The sequence below is a fragment of the Tursiops truncatus genome, chromosome 11 (genome assembly GCF_011762595.2).
Source record: "Tursiops truncatus isolate mTurTru1 chromosome 11, mTurTru1.mat.Y, whole genome shotgun sequence".
Taxonomy (NCBI): Eukaryota; Metazoa; Chordata; class Mammalia; order Artiodactyla; family Delphinidae; genus Tursiops; species Tursiops truncatus.
The window spans coordinates 52,003,469-52,028,881 of NC_047044.1; the positions used below are offsets into that span (position 1 = coordinate 52,003,469).

The 25,413-nt window shown below is 38.8% G+C and overlaps 1 protein-coding gene and 1 long non-coding RNA gene across 5 annotated transcripts in view; one reads left to right on the forward strand and one right to left on the reverse strand.

Moving 5' to 3' along the window:
• Window positions 1-25,413, reverse strand: part of SRGAP1 (SLIT-ROBO Rho GTPase activating protein 1) — a 280,242-nt gene that overhangs the window by 23,807 nt on the left and 231,022 nt on the right. For all 4 annotated transcript variants that reach the window (XM_019952249.3, XM_019952248.3, XM_073788417.1 and 1 more), the window contains 4 exons: window positions 24,866-24,926; window positions 24,634-24,711; window positions 22,171-22,305; window positions 2,051-2,156 (listed from right to left, as the gene is read on the reverse strand). In XM_019952249.3, coding sequence (XP_019807808.1) covers window positions 2,051-2,156; window positions 22,171-22,305; window positions 24,634-24,711; window positions 24,866-24,926 — 380 coding nt within the window. Of the gene's footprint in view, window positions 1-2,050; window positions 2,157-22,170; window positions 22,306-24,633; window positions 24,712-24,865; window positions 24,927-25,413 lie in introns of those variants that run through there.
• On the forward strand, window positions 1,035-4,564 carry LOC109552943 (uncharacterized). The gene is made up of 2 exons (XR_012324307.1): window positions 1,035-1,771; window positions 4,234-4,564. It is a non-coding gene; the product is annotated as an uncharacterized lncRNA (long non-coding RNA).

A 25,413-nucleotide genomic window follows, 5' to 3' on the forward strand; every position in this document is an offset into this window, starting at 1 on the left:
ATCCAATCCAATGGCTATTTGTGAGATATTTCCCACAGGTGACTGAAAATAAGCCAGCTCTTTACTGCTATGCCTCGTAACACATGGGCAAGGTGCTGCTCCAGGGAGGATCCAGAGAATCTACCTTTCAGTGTATAGAATGTCAACATTGAAAGGAAATGTAAAATCCAGGTGAACAGGTGACAAATGGAAGGAGAAAAAAAGAGACTCTATATTTGTGAGATGTTGACAGACACAAAGAAACTGAGATACCACGTGACATGATACTTTACCCTGTTTTGGAAATAAGATAGCCTAGAAAGTGGAAAATACAAAAGCATGATTTCCACAGGTAACATATGTCTTTCTCTTCTGCCATTTCTCCAACATAAAATCTTAAAAACAGTTCACAAATAACAGCCAATGATCATGTTACAGATCATCTTGAAAATGAATGCAGGAAGGAAAAGTGAGATTCAGAATAAGAATGGTCTAATTTTCAAAAGACCCACTTAAGCTCAATGGGGAGAGTCACAGTCTTTCTGGGTCTTTAATTTTGTGCTGGCTTGAAGAGCAAAAACTTGAAATAAAAACGTTACATACACGTTTTGATTTTACAATTGAAAGAGAATAGTTTCTTTTCCCAAAATTCCTGTCCCGAGCATCCTATCCTAGAGGCTGGGCCTTGCCTCTGCATGAAGGCAGATGCAGGGGACCAAGGGGCATCTTTGGGCAGAAATGCTGGAAGCAATGCCAATCGTCTGACGAATGGCACGGTGGCCATTCTGTTGAGATACACGGTGAATTAGATTCAGGTTTTGAGAACTTTCTTGGTTCATGGTCAGTCTGCTTTCCTAATCCATTGTGGTTTATTCGTTCACAGTTGGTTTCGCTCAGGTGTGTCAGGAAAATTTGGTAGGGACAGCATGGAGAGGACCAGCAGGGATGCAAGGTGCTCGATGTTGGGGAAGGAGAGGCACATGCAATCTTCAGATTTTTACAATTGCCTGGGTGACTTGGCTTATTTAAAGGTAAAAATTTACAGGATGTATTTAACCTAAACTAGATTATACCCATCTCTCTAGATACTGCTAATTTCCAGGGGTGATTTCTGTACAAATGTCATTTGTGAATGCTTTAGCTCCATTCTGTATGGTTCCTTGCCAGCATTTCCCTATTTTAGGATACTTGGCTTGCAGGGGGTCAGCCTGAATGGGTGTGACTTCAGGAAGAGTTAGCAGGGTTGGAATAAATCCCCATGGCTTTTAAGAACTTAAAACTTCCAGTGAAATAGAGAAGAGAAAATATCCTAATTTTAAGAAGGGAGAATTCATGCTGGAGTGAGAAAGCATTTGCCCAAGCTTACTCTGCCTGGATTTTAAATTTCCAGTTATTTAACTGAAACACTGAAGTGCAAGGGGGCTCTTAGATAGGACCTGGGGAAGATGTTCTTATAATGGAGCCCATGTATCTACAAGTGACACAACTGAAAATCAAGTTGCCTAAATTAAAAGAGTAATGATTCCTTGAAAATAATGCAGTGAGTTTTAAGATTTCTGTTACATTGTTTTAGAGAATGTTTTAGAAATATCATCTTTTTGACAAGGTCTCATTATACTGAATTTGCAGAAAATTCTTTTTTGAATTTGTGTATAAATCTTACCTACACTTTCCCTCCTTCCCTGACTACAACTTTAAAAATCACAGAAATTTTCTGCAGTGAGCAGGTGGTTTACATCGTTTTAACAAAACATTCATGACATTGGCTTTGGATGGAAGTTGGAAAAAACAGGTAATTCACTGAAAAGTGCTCTTTTTAGTAATACTTGTATATTTTTGCAATTATGGCCACAGTTTCTGCATCTGGTGACAGGCTTATTTAAGGTAGGTCACACAATGACTTTGATCTGCTGAGGAAAAATGCACCTTCAGTCTCTATTCAATCATTTCCTCTTCAACTCTGCTGATAAATGGAACCCAACGCACATGTTACAGAATCCAGGAACAAAGAACTCAGAGGGGTGCAAATGGAATTAAGATGAGCATTTTGGCAGAGAATTATGGTACTTACTGATTGAGGAAGGCAAAGAGGTACCTCATCACTATAAGGACCGACCTGGGCAAGGTCAGGAGGAGTTTGCGGATGTGAAGCGCCCTCTCATAGAGATTATCTATTCCTATAGACAGAAGAGCACATGATCAGGATGCTTTCACTGGCCACATTTAAAGCAGAACACTCTAGCACCCAAATTTCAGGTACATATCTGAACATAAGCAATGCTTTGCCTTTGGGTGAGATGCAGTCATAACCAATAAAGCAAGTAAGTGATCAGCTTGGGTGTACCACCATTTCCGAGGGTGTCTCCTCTGACCCATCACTGTTTTCCGATGTCCATGGTCTTGGCTTTTAGCAACTTAGAGTCTTCTGAATTTAAAAATCCTTTTTCACCTGCTGCTATTTCTACATTTTGCATCTGATATGGTTTAAACTCCTTTTTGCTGCATATTAACTCAGGTGACTTTTTTGGGACATGACACCTCTCCCTCTCCACGATTCATTAATTCATCATATATTTGTCTTTTACTATTATTCACGCAATGTGCCAGGTTTTGAATCTCCTCTTCCTCAAAACCATCCGAATATTTTATTTATATGACCTTTTACCTTGTATTATTTCATCAAATTTTAAAAATAAATATTTTAGGAGAGCCTACTAGGTTTCAAGCACTAAGTTAGGCATTGGAAATACCTTAGTGACATGATTCCTGCTCTCACAGAACTTTTGCCCTGGTGTTTATAGTTATGTATTTCCTTATCCTGTTTTCCCTGTGGGATGGTGAGCTCCCTGAACAGAAGGTGACCTTGGACTTCCTAGTATTATTTTACCTCTTTATTAGGAATATAAATTGTCCAAAGCTTCTCAATACTAAAGTGTTGTGAATAACAGCAAAAAGGTTAGTGCTAATAATCCATTTTCTGTATACTGGTCTACATTTTACAACGCATTTTCACATCTGTTATCTAATTTAATGCAAAAAACAATACAGTGGAGTAGGCAGGGCAAGCACTTAGCATCGCCATTCACTGGGCTAGCAAAATGAGCACTGGGTAAGTGGCTTACCCAAGGTCAGCTGGCTAGAAAGGTGGAACTAGAATTAGAAACTGTTTTCTATTTCATAAGTCTGGCTATCTTTCTTGGATTTCAAAGTACCTTTATAAAGTATAACGTTTTAAAAAAATTAATTATTTATTTTTGGCTGTGTTGTGTCTTAGCTGCTGCGCGGGCTCTCTCTAGTTGCGGCGAGCAGGGGCTACTCTTTGTTGCGGTGCACAGGCTTCTCATTGCAGTGGCTCCTCTTGCTGTGGAGCACGGGCTCTAGGTGCACAGGCTTCAGTAGTTGTGGCTCCCGGGGTCTAGAGCACAGGCTCAGTAGTTGTGGCACACGGGCTTAGTTGCTCCGTGGCATGTGGGATCTTCCCGGACCAGGGATCGAACCCGTGTCCCCTGCACTGGCAGGTGGATTCTCAACCACTGTGCCACCAGAGAAGTCCCTATAAAGTATAACTTCGAAGATACCCAATAAACATACATCTGAGAGAAATATTTCAGAGACTATTTCAAAAACATTTTGAAGCTCACTATGATTTAATGTTACTACACTGTTCTTAATTGCTCTTGAGATAATCATATATCCTACTTGAAAATCTCAGGCCTCAGCTTCTACCACTACAGCCAATTGATTCTCCTCCCACTTCTCAGGTTTTTGGACCCTCTCCCATCCATGAATGTAGTTATCCTTTAAGGATCTCTACTTGGTTCTCTTCCATGGCAACCTCATCCAGTCTCAAGGTTAGGACCATCACGTCTATGAAGATGGTATCTTTGCTTCATTTTTCTCCCTTGTCTGGGACATAAGTCCTGTTGTTTTTACCACTGAATATCTCACTGCTAACTTCCTAACTGAAGTCTTTATTATTTCTAACTTGGACCATCATAATACTCTCCTAACTCAAGTTTCCCTTTCTAATTCCTCTTAAACCAGCAGTTCTTAACCTTGACTTGGAATCACTTAGGAAGATTTTATTCAAAGGCTGATGCCTGAGATTCTTTTATGCGGCCAAGGTTGAGAACCACTGCCTGAACTACTCACGCCAAGCCTCATTTCCCTGGAATCTTGAGTGCTGACTCCAGCTGCTTTCCACTTATTATCAAACCACCACGTTAATAAGGTATTTTCATTTATTTTCCACAGGTGAAAAGATGGGGAAAAAATATTAGGAATATTCTCACTTAACCACTGAGGAGTTTGCAAAACAACAAATAGTTTATCAGAATTCCTGGGAAAAATCACTTTCATTCCCAACTTTGAGTATGCTGTAGCTGGAACTGTAGCTAACACCTTTGAGAAAATGGATTTCAGAAACTCTCAAAAAGAATGTAAGTCAACACTCTATGACATAAATCACAGTAAGATCCTTTCTGACTCACCTAGAGGAATGGAAATAAAAACAAAAATGGGACCTAATGAAACTTAAAAAAGCTTCTGCACAGCAAAGGAAACCATAAACAAGATGAAAAGACAACGCTCAGAATGGGAGAAAATATTTGCAAACGAAGCAACTGACAAAGGATTAATCTCCAAAAGATACAGGCAGCTCATGCAGCTCAATATCAAAAAAAAAACCCAATCCAAAAATGGGCAGAAGACCTAAACAGACATTTCTCCAAAGAAGATATACAGATTGCCAACAAACACATGAAAGGACGCTCAACATCACTAATCATTAGAGAAATGCAAATCAAAACTACAATGAGGCATCACCTCACACCAGTCAGAATGGCCATCATTAAAAAATCTACAAACAATAAATGCTGGAGAGGGTGTGGAGAAAAGGGAACCCTCTTGCACTGTTGGTAGGAATGTCAATTGATATAGCCACTATGGAGAACAGTATGGAGGTTCCTTAAAAAACTAAAAATAGAACTACCATATGACCCAGCAATCCCACTACTGGGCATATACCCTGAGAAAACCATAATTCAAAAAGAGTCATGTACCACAATGTTCACTGCAGCTCTATTTACAATAGCCAGGACATGGAAGCAACCTAAGTGTCCATCGACAGATGAATGGATAAAGAAGATGTGGCACATATATACAATGGAATATTACTCAACCATAAAAAGAAATGAAACTGAGTTATTTGTAGTGAGGTAGATGGACCTAGAGTCTGTCATACAGAGTGAAATAAGTCAGAAAGAGGAAAGCAAATACCGTATGCTAACACATATATATGGAATCTAAAAAAAAAAAATGGTTCTGAAGAACCTAGGGGCAGAACAGGAATAAAGACGCAGACATAGAGAATGGACTTGAGGACACAGGGATGGGGAAGGGTAAGTTGGGACGAAGTGAGAGAGTGGCATGGACATATATACACTACCAAATGTAAAATAGATAGCTAGTGGGAAGCAGCCACATAGCACAGGGAGATCAGCTTGGTGCTTTGTGATCACCTAGAGGGGTGGGATAGGGAGGGTGGGAGAGAGATGCAAGAGGGAGGGGATATGGGGATATATATATATGTATAGCTGATTCACTTTGTTATACAGCAGAAACTAACGCAACATTGTAAAGATATTATACTCCAATAAAGATGTTAAAAAAAAGCATAAAAAAAAAGAATGTAAGTCAAACACAAGGACCTACTGTAGAGCATAGGGAACTATATTCAATATCTTATAATAAACCATAATGGAAAAGAATCTGAAAAAGAAATAACCGAATCACTTTGCTGTACACCTGAAACTAATGCAATATTGTAAATCAACTATACTTCGATAAAAAATAAAGAGAAAAAAGAATGTAAGTCAAACATTATCATCCAATGAACATTTTTGTAACACAAGTTTTCAACATAAACCTATAACTAATAATAGTGTAATTTCAGTAATATTGAAGTAAAACATTTATATTCTGTTTTATTTGTAAAGTATTTCAAAATGGACAAAATTACATTACTACGAACAAGGTCAGTGTCACATCTATCAAGTATAAGCACTTTGTTTAATATACTTTCCAGACAACGGTCTTGACTTTTTTCTGAAAAAGGGGAATGAGACTTTAAAAGAAGTTGTTAAACAGGTGCATAAGTTTACTAAGGTCACAAAAACTCAGTAATCAAGTTATCAACATTTCCACCTAATTCAGTCTCAAGAGTGTCAGTAGGACCAAAACATGTCCCAGGGAAATTGGTTTATCTTTCATGACAACTTCATGGGACACCTGAAGAACCCACATTGTACGGAGAGGGAAGATGAAATACCCACAGATGATGTGCAAGGCATTGAGAGTTTGGTGGAGTGAATTTTGCATCTATAAATGCTATATAGGTTTAGGCATAATTGGATTATTGTTTCATATCTGAAATTAACTGGTTAAAAGTTTATTATCTAAGATAACTGACTTCTTAAAGTATGACTGTTGTTGCTGCTTTAAGTTAAAGATAAAAAGATGATTTAGCATGCTTGTATATAGAAAGACTATCTCAAAAAACAAACAAAAACTCTCAAAGGTGAAATTATACAGATTATGACCCATTATTAAAAGTAAACATTGAGATTATCATCTATTCCTTTGGTCATTAAAAAAAATTTGAATAATTTTATATCATACCTCAAGCCAAATAATTACAATGTTTAATATATATCTGTAAATATTAAATTGTAAAAAGGAACTGTCCCATTAATGGGCCCCCTGATTGGCAATGCCCTTTACTCTCTTCCAACCACATACAAAGTCATATAGGGGTTATGATTAAGAACAAAGTAGCAAAAAAGTTTTACTATTGTTTACAGAAGATCTGGAGTGTTTCAAGAGTTAAGTCTACTGATTCTCCAACTAACCCTCAGTTTAAGGTTAAGGTCAACTATCAGGGAGAGGGTTTTAGCATCTTAAAGCTAGTTTTGGGGTCCTAGAGTTAAAGCACAAAAGGAAAGGAAAGAATGCAAAAGGAACCACTCAATGTAGTATTCATCTTTAATATTTGTCAAATTCCATAGGGGGCCTGTCATTTTTAGGCTAGAAGAGAATATAGGTATTACTTCCAAGAGGCTTCATCTTAATTCAGGATCCTATTGTTTCTATTTCTGAGTTCTAAACTCAGTTCCCCTGCTCCTTAAAGGCAGTTTTGTTTTTTTTTTTTACTTAAAAAGAATTGGGGAACAGATATTTACATACCGATTTCATAGTAGCATTATTCATAACAATCAAGAGGTGGAAATAACCCAAATGTCCATTGATGGATGAGTGGATAAACAAAATGTGGTATGTACACACAATGAAATATTATTCAGCCTTATAAAGGAAGGAAATTCTAATATATGCTACAACAAGGATAAACCTTGAAGATGCTATGCTAAGTGAAGTGAAGTCAGACACAAAAAGCCATACATAAATACTGTATAATTCCACTTATATGAGGTCCCTAGAGTAGTCAAATTCCTAGAGACAGAAAGTAGAATGGTGGTTGTCAGAAGCTAGAGGGAGGGAGGAGTTTAATGGGTAGAGTCTCAGTACAGCATGATAAGAAAAATTCTGGAGATGGATGGTGGTAACAGTTGCAAAACAATGTGAATGGATTTAATGCCACTGAACTGTACATTTAACAGTGATTAAAATGGTAAATTTTACATTATGTCTCTTTTACTGCAATAAAAAAAAGAATGGCAGAGGGGTGCTCTGTGAGATGCAAAGGAAGATTTCAGGACAGGAAAGCAAGAGGAATATAAAAAAGTGACACCAAGAAGACTAAATAAAATCATGCGAGGCAGGCATTCATAAACGAAAGCAAAACAGAATTGCTGGCATTCCTGAAGTAGGAGCAAGTCAATGTCTCCCAAAGGCCAGACCACGACGGCTGTGAGCAGGACTCAGATGTTACCTGGCTGGCTGCTTAACAGGCTTGCGGCACGCATCCTAGAGGAATCGCACTCTTGTGTAAATGACTCATTAACTTTCCTGAGTCCAGTTAGCGGGTCAAAATTTATGGTTGCTACAGATACTCTGATTAACGTGCATTCCCCCCTGGCTCTGAGTGTGGCAATACATGGTCTTTCACAATTTTATGCTGCATGAAAAGATGGGTGTTTTCTTCTCCTCAGAAAAGTCATCGGTGAGGAAAATCAGTATTTCATCTGGATTTCTTTTATGATGGCCTTTGTTTCCACGTTTTAGCATCTCATGTAATTAGGTAAAAGGGGCATTCATCCAATTTCGGTTACATGCTCAAAGCTCCCTAGGCTAATTTATGTTCTTTCCCTAGCATTGCAAGGTTCCCATGTCAGGATGCCAACTTCACAGCATGGGGGTTTGACACATCTATGTAAACGTGCGTGGAAAATTCACCACCAAACACAAGTGGATTCAGAAAACGACAAAAAGTTCAAATGGCCATTCCTCTGAAAATATCAGTTCTTCTGTGGCACTATCTGTAAAAGTGTTTGTCAGAAAACAAGTAAGATAACACAAGATACAAATTTATCCTTAAGTATAAAGACAGGGAAGGAAATTCCTTGATGGCTATATTTAGAAATGGCTTATGTAAGAGCAGGTACACAGATATTTCTGAGCTCCATAGCCCAACAAGCAGTAATCAAGGGGAATTTAACAGTTCCAGGGTATTTTTAGGTTCAGTGTTAGATGCTAATAATGTCAGGGTATCAATCAGTTGTGTGTAATAGTGTATGTGTGCGAATGAAAGGAAAAGAAAAACAGATGTTCTCGTACATTTGGATGGATCCTAGCTTAGCCTTGAGATGAGTTACCAGCTGTTCTTCCAGGTAAGAAATGAACTGCTTGTAAATCTCTCTAATTAACCATTAATAGATTTGGATTCTGTGAATTGAGCCACTGTGCTCTTTCCTAGTTAACTAGCAACACTGTAGATATAAATACATAATGTCTCTCCTTCTGCTGAATTACCATATTGAAGTTAGTGAAGAAACTGAGTCTTAGCCTAGGAAACCTTACCTGTTCAGTTCCAATACTAAGCCTACTAAACATTTTTAAGGAGAAAAGGAATCTTTGAGAAAATCATTATAAGGCATGAAACAAATTTATAGAGTTCAGAGAGATACCACGTATGGCAGTAAAGCCAAAAGAATTTTTAGCAACAGAAACACACACTGGAGCGCCAGGAAAAGAGTTCAAAAGAGTTTTACATAAAACGATCAGATATGGGCAAACAAATTTATGTACCAAGAGGTTCATCATGGTATTTTTGTATAATTACAAAATCACTGGAAACAACCTAAATTTCTAAAACTAGGGGATTTGTTAAATAAAAACCATTATATGGACACTAAAAACTATGTTTTGAAAAATAGTGATGTGGGAAAATGTTAATAACATCATTAAATTTAAAAAGTTTAAAAAAGCAAATATGTTATAATTTTTAATAACAGATTTATTGAGATACAATTCACGTATTTGAAGTGTATAATTCAATGGTCTTTGGTACACTCAGAATTGAGCAACCGTAACTTCAGTCAACACTTTCATCATCTCTAAAAGAAATCTTACATTCACTAGCAGTCATTTGGTATAATACAGTTTTTATCAAAAGTATGTAGTTATGGTGTATCTACATAATGGAATATTATTTGACAATTTAAAAAAGTGCTGACACATGCTACAACATGGATGAACCTTGAAAACATGCTAAATGAATTAATCCAGTCACAAAAGACCACATATTGTATAATTCCATTTATATGAAATGGCCAGAATAGGTAAATATAGAGAAAGTAGATTAGTGGTTGTCTAGCACTGAGGTTGGTGGTGGTTTTGAGTAAATGGGAAGTGTCTGCTAATTGGGATTTCTTTTTGGAGTCAGGAAAGCGTTCTAAAATTGATTGTGGTGATTTTCATAATCCTGTGAATATACTAAAACCACTGAATTGCAAACGTTAATGGATAAATTGTATGGTATGAGAATTGTGTCTCAATAAGTTGCTTTAAAAAGTACATAGATATATATATATATAGAAAAAAATCTGGGGAGATATTAAAAAGGTTAATATTATCTTTGTGCAGAAGAATTATAGATGATTTGTTTTACTTAGTTTCTAATTTTCTATAGTAATCACATATTAGTTGCATATTAAACAATTATTTTTAAAAAGCACTGATTGGCTATTTGATGATTTTAAGAAATTACTGTTATTTTTTTAAGGTATGAGAATAGTATTGTGGCTATGTTGTATAAAAAAAGAAAAGAACTGTCATTTCCCAGAGACACACACACAGATGAAATGATCGATGTCAGAGGGATGATATAAGGGGTATACGTGGGACAAGACTGGCTAAGAAATGGAAATTGTTAAAGCGGGGTGATTATATTATTTATACATAAATATATCTTTCTGTATCCTTTTGTAGATGTTTGAAATTTTCTACAATAAATAAGTCAAAAAGAAGGTAGGTTACAAATAGGAGAGTACAGTTCCACTTTGTTTTTTGTTTTTTTTTAAAGTGGTAAAAACAGATTTTATTTAGAAGCTATTGCAATATGGGAAAAGAGACCTCAGTCTAGAACTGGGGTCAATTCCAAAGACAGCATGGGCAAGTGGGGATTTATACCACTTTGGCTTTTAAAAACAGTTGTGACCTAAATGTCCATGGACAGATGAATGGATAAAGAAGAGGTGGTACATATACACAATGGAACACTACTCAACCATAAAAAAGAACGAAATAATGCCATTTACAGCAACATGGATGCAACTAGAGATTATCATACTAAGGGAAGTAAGTCAGAAAGAGAAAGACAAATACCATATGTTATCACTTATATGTGGAATCTAAAATACGACACAAATGAACCTATTTATGAAACAGAAACAAAATCAGGGACATAGATGATAGACTGGTGATTGCCAAGGGGGAGGGAGGCGGGAGAGGGTAGGAGTGGGAGTCTGGGATTAGGAGATGTAAACTGTTATATACAGAATGGATAAACAACAAGGTCCTACTGTATAGCACAGGCAACTATATTCAATATCCTGTGATAAACCATAATGGAAAAGAATATGAAAAAGAATGCATATATATGTATAACTGAGTCACTTTGCTGTACAGCAGTAATTAACACAACAGTGTAAATCAGCTATACTTCAATAAAAAAATAAATTAAAAAAACAGTTGTGTGTGTATATGAATATAAACGATCAGAATGCGTACACACTATTGATTCTCTTTGGGTAGTGGCATTATGTATGACAGTATTTTGCTCTATGTGCTCTTTAAATATTTTTCAAGTTTTCTACAATGACTACATGTTGGTTTGGTGATAGGTTAAAAAATCTGCCCTCCTAAAAAAAGTTTGCTTGTGTCCAAACAGTCCCCTAAATAATAACACATAATGATAACACATAATGAAGTGCAAATGTTTCCTCTGGGTTCACAGCCCCAAGGCAGTCAGGAAAAACCATGAATTGCTTGAGCATGTCTACTAGAGCAAGTCACTTGGATCTGTGCCCTAGGGAACCTCAGAGCCACAGTACACGGACATTTCAGAAGCTGCCCAGACTGTGTGGGTATGATCTGGAGCATTCACAAAACCATTCACAAAGTGGATGGTTTACCAAAAAAACAAAAACAAAATCCTTGGGTGAGAAATGGAGATACTATCAAGCTTATTTCAAATTTAGACTGCCTTTGATGTTTTCATCCAGATAAGTAATTTTTAAAAAGAAATTTATAGTGAACTGGGGATGAATAGTGCACACTGAAAAAAAAGAAAGAGAGAGAGAGAATGCTAAGACAAATTCCCTTTTACTACACTTGCAAGCAAGCTTCCAAAGAACATGGTATTTAGGAGCATAAAAATGGCACAATAATAACTCACCACACACACACAAAAATCTTTCCCCAAACAATTCAAAAGTAGGTAAGCAAAAGGTAGTAGGTGTTCCAGAGACTTATGTAAACTCTTAGAAAAGATGAAAAGGAAAGTTTTTCTATACGATATAACTATCACATGAAATTACCTTAATAGGGAAAATCAAATCCAATTATGGTGATGCTAGAAGATGACATGGACAAAGCAATCAATCTCCATGAAACCTCTCTCTCTCTCTGCTAACATTTCTAAATCTTTTGCTTCTATCACATACTTAGATTGCATTTATTTGTAAATGTCTTATCTCCTCTAGTAGATTTTAAACCTCCTGAATGCAAAAATCAAGTCTTTGAATCCTGAGAAAGTTTTGCAACATTGCAGGCAATTAATCAACGGTCCATCATTAAAAGTCTGTAATATCAACGAAAGGATATAATCACGAATGACATATACCATTTTCAAATAATTCACAGACAATCCAAGAGAAAAGATATATCATGGTCACATGGTAAGAGAAAATGCATGCCTAAAGATAAATCAATAATAGCCAGGAACCCCCTTTTAAACAGATTAGATGTTGGAAGAAAGGGGGGTGTTATATATAGTGCCAGTAAGTGTTCTTGAAAAACATCCCATTCTGCAAAATTACGCACTAAAAAAAATAGGACTTATAATAATGTAGGGTTGGGACAGACTATTCAACATCTACTAAACTCTGTAATTAGAGCACGAACAAAAACATTAAAAATACTACTTAAAGGGCTTCCCTGGTGGCGCAGTGGTTGAGAGTCTGCCTGCTGATGCAGGGGACACGGGTTCAGGCCCCGGTCCGGGAAGATCCCACATGTCGCGGAGCGGCTGGGCCCGTGAGCCATGGCCACTGAGCCTGTGCGTCTGGAGCCTGTGCTCCGCAACGGGAGAGGCCACAACAGTGAGAGGCCTGCGTACCGCAAAAAACAAAAACAAAAACTACTTAAATTACTAGCAAGTTAAATCTCTACTGGTGTGTGCACCTAGCATTAGTGGCCTTAATCCCCGGGGGGACTCCTGATTCTATGAGATGTCGGTCCTGGAGGGTATTCATTTCCACTAGAGACTATTTTCATAAAAATTAGCCCAAGGATATTAACCCATTTTTTCCCATTAATCCATTGTTTAAATACAGGGGGAAATGTCTCTGCAGCTTCTTTATTTGCACCTGCAGCATTTCATATAAGGCACTCCTTGCATAAAAGAAAGATATTTCGAGAGTTTAGAAGGATGGGACTGGAGTCCCAGAGCACCCTGTTCACTGTTCCACATTAGATGCTTAGAGGGCTAAATCAAGAGTGTTGGAGGAGGAACTGTAGAGCTGGGCTTCTTCCTGGACCTGGACTTACCTCTTCAATGGCTAGGTGGCTGACAGAGTCTTGGTGCTCCAGCCGGGTGTCAGGCCTGAGCCTCTGAGGTGGGAGAGCCGAGTTCAGGACACTGGTCCACCAGAGACCTCCCGGCCCCACGTAATATCGAACGGCAAAAGCTCTCTGAGATCTCCAACTCAACGCTAAGACCCAGCTCCACTCAACGACCAGAAAGCTACAGTGCTGGACACTCTATACAAACAACTAGCAAGACAGGAATACAGCCTCACCCATTAGCAGAGAGGCTGCATAAAATCATATTAAGTTCACAGACACCCACAAACACACCCACCGGACGTGGTTCTTCCCACCAGAAAGACAAGATCCAGCCTCATCCACCAGAACACAGGCACTAGTCCCCTCCACCAGGAAGCCTACACAACCCACTGAACAAACCTTACCCACTGGGGGCAGACACCAAAAACAACAGGAACTATGAACCTGCAGCCTGCAGAAAAGAGACCCCAAACACAGTAAGATAAGCAAAATGAGAAGACAGAGAAACACACAGCAGATGAAGGTGCAAGGTAAAAACCCACCAGACCAAACAAATGAAGAGAAAATAGGCAGTCTACCGGGAAAAGAATTCAGAGTAATGATAGTAGAGATGGTCCAAAATCTTGGAAACAGAATGGAGAAAATACAGGAAACATTTAACAAGGACCTAGAAGAACTAAAGAGCAAACAAACAATGATGAACAACAGAATAAATGAAATTAAAAATTCTCTAGATGTGATCAATAGCAGAATAACTGAGGCAGAAGAACGGGTAAGTGACCTGGAAGATAAAATAGTAGAAATAACTACCACAGAGCAGAATAAAGAAAAAAGAATGAAAAGAATTGAGGACAGTCTCAGAGACCTCTGGGACAACATTAAATGCACCAACATTCGAATTATAGGGGTCCCAGAAGAAGAGAAAAAGAAATAGACTGAGAAAATATTTGAAGAGATTATAGTTGAAACTTCCCTAATATGGGAAAGGAAGTAGTCAATCAAGTCCAGGAAGCACAGAGAGTCCCATACAGGATAAATCCAAGGAGAAACATGCCAAGACACATATTAATCAAGCTATCAAAAATTAAATACAAAGAAAAAATATTAAAAGCAGCAAGGGAAAAGCAACAAATAACATACAAGGGAATCCCCATAGGATTAACAGCTGATCTTTCAGCAGAAACTCTGCAAGCCAGAAGGGAGTGGCAGGACATATTTAAAGTGATGGAAGAGAAAAACCTACAACCAACATTACTCCACCCAGCAAGGATCTCATTCAGATTCGACAGAGAAATTAAAACCTTTACAGACAAGCAAAAGCTAAGAGAATTTAGCACCACCAAACCAGCTTTACAACAAATCCTAAAGGAACTTCTCTAGGCAGGAAACACAGGAGAAGGAAAAGACCTACAATAACAAACCCAAAACGATTAAGAAAATGGTAATAGGAACACACATACTGAGAACTACCTTAAATGTAAATGTATTAAATGTTCCAACCATAAGACACAGACTGGCTGAATGGATACAAAAACAAGACCCATATATATGCTGTCTACAAGAGACCCACTTCAGACCTAGGGACACGTACAGACTGAAAGTGAGGGGATGGAAAAATATATTCCATGCAAATGGAAATCAAAAGAAAGTTGGAGTAGCACTTCTCATATCAGACAAAATAGACTTTAAAAATAAAGGCTATTACAAGAGACAAAGAAGGACACTACACAATGATCAAGGGATCAATCCAAGAAGAAGATATAACAATTGTAAATATTTATGCACCCAACATAGGAGCACCTCAATACTTAAGGCAAATACTAACAGCCATAAAAGGGGAAATTGACAGTAACACAATCATAGTAGGGGACTTTAACACCCCACTTTCACCAATGGACAGATCATCCAAAATGAAAATAAATAAGGAAACACAAGCTTTAAATGATACATTAAACAAGATGGACTTAACTGATATTTATAGGACATTCCATCCCAAAACAACACAATACACTTTCTTCTCAAATGCTCATGGAACATTCTCTAAGACAGATCATATCATGGGTCACAAATCAAGCCTTGGTAAATTTAAGAAAACTGAAATCATATGAAGTATCTTTTCTGACCTCAATGCTATTAGACTAGTTATCAATTACAGGAAAAAATCTGTAAAAAATACAAACACATGGAGGCTAAACAATACACTACTAAATAACCAAGAGCTCACTGAAGAAATCAAAGAGGAAATCAAAAAATACCTAGAAACAAATGACAATGAAAACACGACGACCCAAAACCTGCAGCATGCAGCAAAAGCAGTTCTAAAAGGGAAGTTTATAGCAATACAATCCTACCTTAAGAAACAAGAAACATCTCAAATAAACAACCTAACCTTATACCTAAAGCAATTAGAGAAAGAAGAACAAAAACACCCCAAAGTTAGCAGAAGGAAAGAAGTCATAAAGATCAGATCAGAAATAAATGAAAAAGAAATGAAGGAAATGATAGCAAAATCAATAAAACTAAAAGCTGGTTCTTTGAGAAGATAAACAAAATTGATAAACCATTAGCCAGACTCATCAAGAAAAAAAGGGAGAAGACTCAAATCAATAGAATTAGAAATAAAAAAGGAGAAGTAACAACTGACACTGCAGAAATACAAAGGATCATGAGAGATTACTAAAAGCAACTCTATGCCAATAAAATGGACAACCTGGAAGAAATGGACAAATTCTTAGAAATGCACAACCTTCTGAGACTGAACCAGGAAGAAATAGAAAATATAAACAGACCAATCACAAGTAATGAAATTGAAACTGTGATTAAAAATCTTCCAACAAACAAAAGCCCAGGACCAGGTGGCTTCACAGGTGAATTCTGTCAAACATTTAGAGAAGAGCTAACACCTATCCTTCTCAAACTCTTACAAAATATAGCAGAGGGAGGAACACTCCCAAACTCATTCTATGAGGCCACCATCACCCTGATACCAAAACCAAAGATGTCACAGAAAAAGAAAACTACAGACCAATATCACTGATGAACATAGATGCAAAAATCCTCCACAAAATACTAGCAAACAGAATCCAACAGCACATTAAACGAATCATACACCATGATCAAGTGGGGTTTATCCCAGGAATGCAAGGGTTCTTCAATACGCAAATCAATCAATGTGACACACCATATTAACAAACTGAAGGAGAAAAACCATATGATCATCTCAATAGATGCAGAAAAATCTTTCAACAAAATTGAACACCCATTTATGATAAAAACCCTCCAGAAAGTAGGCATAGAGGGAATCTACCTCAACATAATAAAGGCCATATATGACAAACCCACAGCCAACATTGTTCTCAATGGTGAAAAACTGAAACCATTTCCACTAAGATCAGGAAACAAGACAAGGTTGCCCACTCTCACCACCCTTATTCAACATAGTTTTGGAAGTTTTAGCCACAGCATTCAGAGAAGAAAAAGAAATAAAAGGAATACAAATCGGAAAAGAAGAAGTAAAACTGTCACTGTTTGCAGATGACATGATACTATACATAGAGAATCCTAAAGATGCTACCAGAAAACTACTAGAGCTAATCAATGAATTTGGTAAAGTTGCAGGATACAAAATTAATGCACAGATATCTCTTGCATCCCTGTACACTAATGGTGAAAAATCTGAAAGAGAAAGTAAGGAAACACTCCCATTTACCACTGCAGCAAAAGGAATAAAATACCTAGGAATAAACCTACCTAAGGAGACAAAAGACCTGTACTCAGAGAATTATAAGACACTGATGAAAGAAATTAAAGATGATACAAACAGATGGAGAGATATACCATGTTCTTGGATTGGAAGAATCAACATTGTGAAAATGACTCTACTACCCAAAGCAATCTACAGATTCAATGCAATCCCTATCAAACTACCACTGGCATTTTTCACAGAGCTAGAACAAAAAATTTCACAATTTGTATGGAAACACAAAAGACCCCGAATTGCCAAAGCAATCTGGAGAAATAAAACCGGGCTGGAGGAATCAGGCTCCTGGACTTCAGAGTACACTACAAATCTGCAGTAATCAAGACAGTATGGTACTGGCACAAAAACAGAAATACAGATCAATGGAACAGGATAGAAAGCCCAGAGATAAACCCACGCACAGATGGTCACCTTATCTTTGATAAAGGAGGCAAGAATATACAATGGAGAAAAGACAGCCTCTTCAATAAGTGGTGCTGGGAAAACTGGACAGCTACATGTAAAAGAATGAAATTAGAACACTCCCTAACACCATACACAAAAATAAACTCAAAATGGATTAGAGACCTAAATGTAAGAGAATTAGAAACCTAAATGTAAGGCCAGACACTTAGAGGAAAACATAAGCAGAACACTCCATGACATATATCACAGCAAGATCCTTTCAGACCCACCTCCTAGAGAAATGGAAATAACAACAAAAATAAGCAAATGGGACCTAATGAAACTTCAAAGCTTTTGCACAGCAAAGGAAACCAAAAACAAGACGAAAAGACAACCCTCAGAATGGGAGAAAATATCTGCAAACTAATCAACGGACAAAGGATTAATCTCCAAAATATACAGGCAGCTCAATATCAAAAAAACAAACCACCCAATCCAAAAATGGGCAGAAGACCTAAATAGACATTTCTCCAAAGAAGATATACAGATTGCCAACAAACACATGAAATGATGCTCAACATCACTAATCATTAGAGAAATGCAAATCAGAACTACAATGAGTATCACCTCACACCAGTCAGAGTGGCCATCATCAAAAAATCTAGAAACTATAAATGCTGGAGAGAGTGTGGAGAAAAGGGAACCCTCTTGCGCTGTTGGTGGGAATGTAAATTGATACAGCCACTATGGAGAACAGTATGGAGGTTCCTTAAAAAACTAAAAATAGAACTATCATACGACCCAGCAATTCTACTACGTGGCATATACCCTGAGAAAACCATATGTCAAAAAGAGTCATGTACCACAATGTTCACTGTAGCTCTATTTACAATAGCCAGGACATGGAAGCAACCTAAGTGTCCATCGACAGATGAATGGATAAAGAAGATGTGGCACATATATACAATGGAATATTACTCAACCATAAAAGGAAATGAAATTGAGTTATTTGTAGTGAGGTGGATGGACCTAGAGTCTGTCATACAGAGTGAAGTCAGTCAGAAAGAGGAAAGCAAATACCGTATGCTAACACATATATATGGAATCTAAAAAAAAGAAAGAAAAAAAATGGTTCTGAAGAACCTAGGGGCAGGACAGGTATAAAGACGCAGACGTAGAGAATGGACTTGAGGACATGGAGAGGGGAGTCAGAGAGTGGTATGGACATATATACACTACCAAATGTAAAGTAGATAGCTAGTGGGAAGCAGCCACATAGCACAGGGAGATCAGCTCGGTGCTTTGTGTCCACCTAGAGGGGTGGAATAGGGAGGGTGGGAGGGAGTCGCAAGAGGGAGGAGATATGGGGATATATGTTTATGTATAGCTGATTCACTTTGTTATACAGCAGAAACTAACACACCACTGTAAAGCAATTATACTCCAATAAAGATGTTAAAAAAAAAGAAAGGTATTTCTGTAGATTTTCCTTTTTTTCTCTTACGTTCTTCCTATTTTGCTTCGTATTTAATTTTGAGAAAGCTTGTCTTGGATTGTTACAAAACATTTACTGTGCTGGGAAAAATCATGCTGGAACCAACACAACTTCTGGGTTAAGCTAACATCATTTCTAAATGCACGTGAAGTAATTATGGCAGAGAAACACATATGTTGCTGGACAGACAGATTGGTAAATGTCTGACCCAGGTACTGGCATATGTGACCTGAGTTTGTAGTAGGAGTAGTTGTAATAGTTGTGATGGTGACAGCTAGCAACATATACTCAGGCTCATTATGTGCCAGGCATGATGCTATAAACACTTAGTATGATTATCTCCTTTATTCACACAGACTCTATTAAGTAAAGAAACAGATATTTTAAAAGATTAAATATTTACCTCTGCCCCAGGTTACAAAGTTGTTAAGTGGTGAAGCTAGGATTTGAACCGAGATCTTTCTGACTCTAAGGCTTCAGCTTTTAATAACCACAATAAAATAATATTTCTCATCTAATGAAAGTGTGATGTGATTTTGCAGTAGTAAATGACAATGCAGCCCCCTGGTCTTTATCCAGCTGGCATATGTAAACATAAATGTTGATGATGTATGTACCTAGAAAACCACTGAACATTGGAGAGTGCTTATAATTTTTGCAGATTTAGACTTCCTGGCTAAGCTGGTGAGGGAAATCTTTGCATATGGCCAAAGGAGAATTCCAGAAGTGTGACACCTTCTCAGTTCTTTCCAGCTGAGTCAGAGGCTGCTGTGATGACTTAGGCTATGCGAGGGCCTTGGAATGGACACTCAGGCACACTTCTGAATTCCACACACGCATCAGACTGTATGGGGCGGGGGTGGAGGTAATTATCACCAGGGAATTCATACTCAGTGAGATCTAGGACTTCAGGCATGGATGCCAACCAAATAATTTTGGTGGAATTTTGACTTTTCATTTAAATTCTATTTAACAACTATGAATTATTCACTCACCACATGTCTGGAATTAACTATGCCAAGTGTTGGAGCTACAAAACGGAATAAACTATCAAGACCTCACACGCCCATGGAGCTAAATGTAGGCATTTCATTGAACACACTCCATGCTGGGCACTCTTCTTGGCACTTTACATGTATTAACTCATTTAATTCTCACAACCCTATTATATACGGACTAATGTTCTCCCTATTTTATAGATGATGAAACTGAGGTGCAGAGAGGTTAAGAAACTTGCTGAGCAATTTGGACCTAGGATTTGGACCTAGGCTGTTTGAGTCTGGAACCTACGTTCTTAGCCTCTTCCCTAAACTCTCTGTAGTAGAGGGAGACAGAGAGGTTAAAAGTAATTGTAATGCGGGGCTTTAAGAAAAATTATAGACATATGTATACAATGGACTATTAGTAGAGGACAAAGTGACTAATGCTGCCTCGGTACTAGGGAGGATGGCAGTCTGGGAGGAGTGCCAGTTCAGCAAATCCTTCCTAGTGGATGTCAAATGGCTGTCAGGGACAGCAGATGAAACAGCACAGGCAAAGGCACGGAGGTGGGAAATGGCCTGGCGTGCCTGCGGGTTGCTACTGTTGAAATCGAAAGGCAATAAGGGGGCTTCTCTGGTGGCGCAGTGGTTAAGAATCTGCCTGCCAACACAGGGGACACGGGTTCGAGCCCTGGTCCGGGAAGATCCCACATGCCGCGGAGCACGTAAGCCCATGCACCACAACCACTGAGCCTGCGCTCTAGAGCCCGCGAGCCACAACTACCGAAGCCTGCGCTCCTAGAGCCCGTGCTCCGCAACAAGAGAAGCCACCGCAATGAGAAGCCCGCGCATCACAAAGAAGAGTAGCCCCCCGCTCGCCACGACTAGAGAAAGGCCGCGCGCAGCAGCGAAGACCCGACGCAGCCAAAAATAAACAAATAAAAGAAAGGCAATAGGGTAGTCGGCAGGAGATGAGTGCATAGAAGGAGAGAGATCAAGGAGAGGAAGAATTTCATTCTGTGAGTTGGCCATACCAAGGGGTTTGTTTTCACGTGGGCAATATTGAAATAGGTTTTAAACGGGGTGGTGCGGTGGTGGTAATGTAACACTCTAGCTGGGGTTGAGAGGTAAGGAAAGAGGGTAAAACCTACACGTAGGGTCTCCCAGTGAGAAACCAAGGCCCTGGTGACAGGAAGGGGGAAGGAAGGGTGAGTGGAGAGATTTTCTGAGGTCCACTGGACCTGCTGATTCAGGGGGGTGGTTTGGGAGAGGGGCTTTGCTCATTACGGTAAAGCTTGATTCTCATGGAAGCCCTCACGATGTGATTTAAGTCAGCTCTACTCCCTTGCCCAGGAATTTGGACTTAAAGGACACTACATTTATAGATGTATGGGACGTGACTGAGGTTAAATACCGAATTCTCAGTATCATTATTTTCACCTTCCTTCCTGTAGTGACAAGAGCTCCCCACCCCCTGCAGAAAACAGCAATGCTTTACTCTGCTGCTGACTATGGGTTTCATAATATATCATACATGGTCCCAGAGCAACTCTGCCTATTAGCTGGGGATGCCCACTGACAGATAATTACCACCTGCTGTTCCTGCACTGTAATAATGATCATTTATCTCCTTTTACCTTATTTCTTTAAAAAAAAATTACTTATTTGGTTGCACCGGGTCTTAGCTGCAGCACGTGGGCTCCTTAGTTGTGGCATGCGAACTCTTAGTTGCGGCATGCATGTGGGATCTAGTTCCCTAACCAGGGATTGAACCCAGGCCCCCCCGCATTGGGAGTGCAGAGTCTTATCCACTGCGCCACCAGGGAAGTCCCCACCTTTTACCTTGTTTCTTGAAGTAACATTCGAAGATGGATAAGTTACCCTACTCCTAAGATCAGTGGAGAAAACTAAGAACCAAAAGCCAAAAAGGAGTTATATTTCCATGCTTACAGCCTTCTCCTCACCTTCAGCTGGTTGGTACCTGCCTCTCTGCTCTATCCCAGATACTAACGGGGAAGCTCTCGGGCTCTGTGGAGCCCGAGGAATGTTTAGGAGCAGAGCCCACTCAGCGAAGGGCGAGGCCACAGCTGGGAAGATGACTCACGCTGGATCCAGAGAGAAAACAAATGGTCTCAGAAATTTGGTGGTGATGGGTAATGGTGGGGGAGGAAGATACAGGGAGAGGGGCCACTGCCTTTTCCAGGAAATTGGTTAGTGAAATAATTCTAGTGGGAAAAGAATTGTTAAAAAAAAAAAAAAAGCCCACTTACTGACACAAGAAATCAGATCATTAAATCTTTCCTTAGGAAAGAGGGGGTTTTCCAGCCCACGGAAGTAGAGCTTTAGAACGCCAGCAACTGAGTTAATATCATGGTTACTCTGCTCGTCAGCCAAAGGGTTTTCACCTAAAAAAAAAAAAAAAACAAAAAAGAAAAATTAGTTACATGGACATTGCTTCTCTTTTTAGCTCTGAACAAAAATATGTTTCTATACTCACACACACATTTCTGTATATACATGTATCTTTTAATTATGTTTTATGGAAGATTATATGCTACTAAAATTAAAATAACTGGTTTAGATATCCTACCCCATGATTAACCTAAAAATAGTTGGTTAAAATAAATTTTTTTCTTTATCATATGCTACCAAATAATCCCTTACAAATTACCTAAATCTTAAAATAAAATATTGTGGGATTTATAATTGGACCCAACTTTTTTTTTTAAAGCTAAAATCTGTTATATTAGGTTGACATAAATTCAAATACTATATTCTGTGTTTCTTATTCTACTGGGGAAAAGAAACAATATAGGTCTGTCTGGCTACGCTATATGGATCAGCAAAATGTATCAGAAATACTACAGGACTCACCTAATTGTGAATACCGACAATTAAATAAACACTTCTCAAAGTGGCGTGGTGGTGCTCACAGCAGACTTGAAAGCTGCTTTCAGCAGCGGGAGATTTTGAAATCAGAGAGAGGAATTTGAAAATGTATCTTAACAGTACCACGGAATTTGCGTAGAAAGTGGAAAATTTAAAAATATATCACAAACGTGAAATTATATCATTCTTTATGCTAAGCACTTTAAAATGATCAGGTAACTGACCTGGCTTGTCCACCTCCCTGAGAATCAAACTGAAATAAAATCCTTAAGAAGTTCAACATAATGTGCAGCCTTAAATCAAACTCTGTTTTTTTATTCACAGGTCGGCTCTTCTAAAGTTCACAAAAATTGTACATTGAATTTTAACTTTTTTTTTTTTTTTTTTTTTTTGCCTGTTGGGGCAGTTTATTTTCAGGGACCTGTGGTTCCTTTTTCTCTGCTTCAAGGGTAGGAAATCATTGAACACGAATTCACCAAAATATATTTTTTTGGCCCACTGTGAGAAAGCCTTACCCAAAGGGATCACAAACAAACAACATACTAGGGGAATGTTCAAGGAAAAAGAATAAAGCATTTTTGCTTGCAGTGGCTGCCACAGGAACCCGAGGCTTTACTACATTTCAATTTATCTTGAATATGGTCCATGTAAGAGACTTGGACACTTAGCCCTTGAGAGGGGAGGCCGCTCGGCTCTATGCACACTGTAAGAGGCTCTGGAAGAGGAAAAACAATCTGGCTCCAAGTTCACCTCTTCACCCAAGGTTTCAAACTGGCTCTGTGTCAAGTCTGGGTTAGGGCAAATGGGACCAAGAGGGGCTGCCTTGTCTCCAAGCCTCGATGCCCCTCCCTCTGCATCCTTGGCTTGACTTCCAAGCAGAGGCAGGAAGGTGCAGATGCATCCAGAAGCAGACACAATACAAATCATTATAACTGGAGAGCATTATTAGCTAAGACCCACTCCTAAAGAGTTAGGCATGGGCTTCCCAGGTGGCGCAGTGGTTGAGAGTCCGCCTGCCGATGCAGGGGACACGGGTTCGTGCCCCGGTCCGGGAAGATCCCACATGCCGCGGAGCGGCTGGGCCTGCGCGCCATGGCCGCTGAGCCTGCGCGTTCGGAGCCTGTGCTCCGCTACGGGAGAGGCCACAACGGTGAGATGCCCGCGTACCGCAAAAAAAAAAAAAAAAAAAAAAAAGAGTTAGGCACTTTCATGGATTATACCCAATTCTCACACCAGTCCTGGGATTCTGCAGATGAGGAAACCGAGGCCAGAATAAGAGATGAGTCACTTGACCCAAATCACATGATTAGTAAATGCAAGAGTGTGATTTGATTCTAGGTCCGCTTGATGCTAAAGTGTACGGTTTTGCTAATCATAATGTTCAGGAGGACTTATTTAGCCAATTGGGAATAAGAGTAAGGCACCAACTAAGGTCACAGGGAAGGAGTCTGGGGATGGTAATAAGAGGAAGGAGAGTTCCTGACAAAGGAAACAGACATGAAGCTGGGATGAGTCACCTCAAACAGCTGCTATGCAGGCCCAGGGCTGTTCTTGCCACTCTTCTAGAACCTTTCATGAGCCACCTTTGACAACGTGCTGAGGATTATCAATGCCAGTCCTAAACCAGGACACAAAACTCATGTGCTCTTCTAGACTTGATAACAAGGTCTTATGATTTTGGCTTCATTTCTTAGCTATTCTAAATAGACTCTTAACTCAACATCCACAACGAAATAAATGCAGAGAAAGGTTGTGAAGATATACAGGATAAGTATGCCACTCCACTCCACAGAAAATGATGACTTTTTAACAAGGTTTGCTTATAGGTGCAGACATGCAAGTACCTCTCTCAAATGAATTTTTAATATCATTGACTTCCACCTGGGAACCAGACACTCTGAAAATCCCCTGATGCTGAAGACCTAAAGAGAACAGAAGGGAAAGAGCATGAAAGAACCCATCATGTCCTCCAGGTCCCCCTTTCCCAACAATTAAGTATTAAAAGGAAAGACATATTTACTGCAATACTCCTAGTAATTATTGTTTAAAATAAGAATATTGCAGTTTAGGGCTTACCATAGAGATTGATGAACCGAATACAGCTTTCCACAATGAGGGGGATGATCTGTCCTGAGTCCTGGGTAAAGAGATGGAAACCAGTTAACCGCAAAGAAGAGGCACAAATCACACATAACAATAAAGCTCATAGTTTAACCCTAGTTAAAGACTGACTTTTACTCTTTTAGATGATCATCTCCAAACACACTCCCTCTAAAATATTCCACAAGGGCCAAACATCAAATTATATTTAACTGAAGGTATGTTTCAGTTCTGGGGCAAACCAAATTAAATACATTGAAGGCAATCGTGTTTCAACTTACTCTGCTGTGCCTAAAGATGTCAAGTGAATTCATCTTTTCTACTGTATGTAGGCTTACATATAGAAATGAATATATAAATCACTCATTTTTTAAAAGGTTATTTATACAAGTAATTAATCTAATGGACCGGAAAAGAACTCTGTGTATTTTAAGCACAGCACCTTAGGACTGACTGACTGTACCAGTCACCAAACACAACCATTCAGCCATCTCAGGATCTTCTCTGTGGCATCCCTGAGAGTC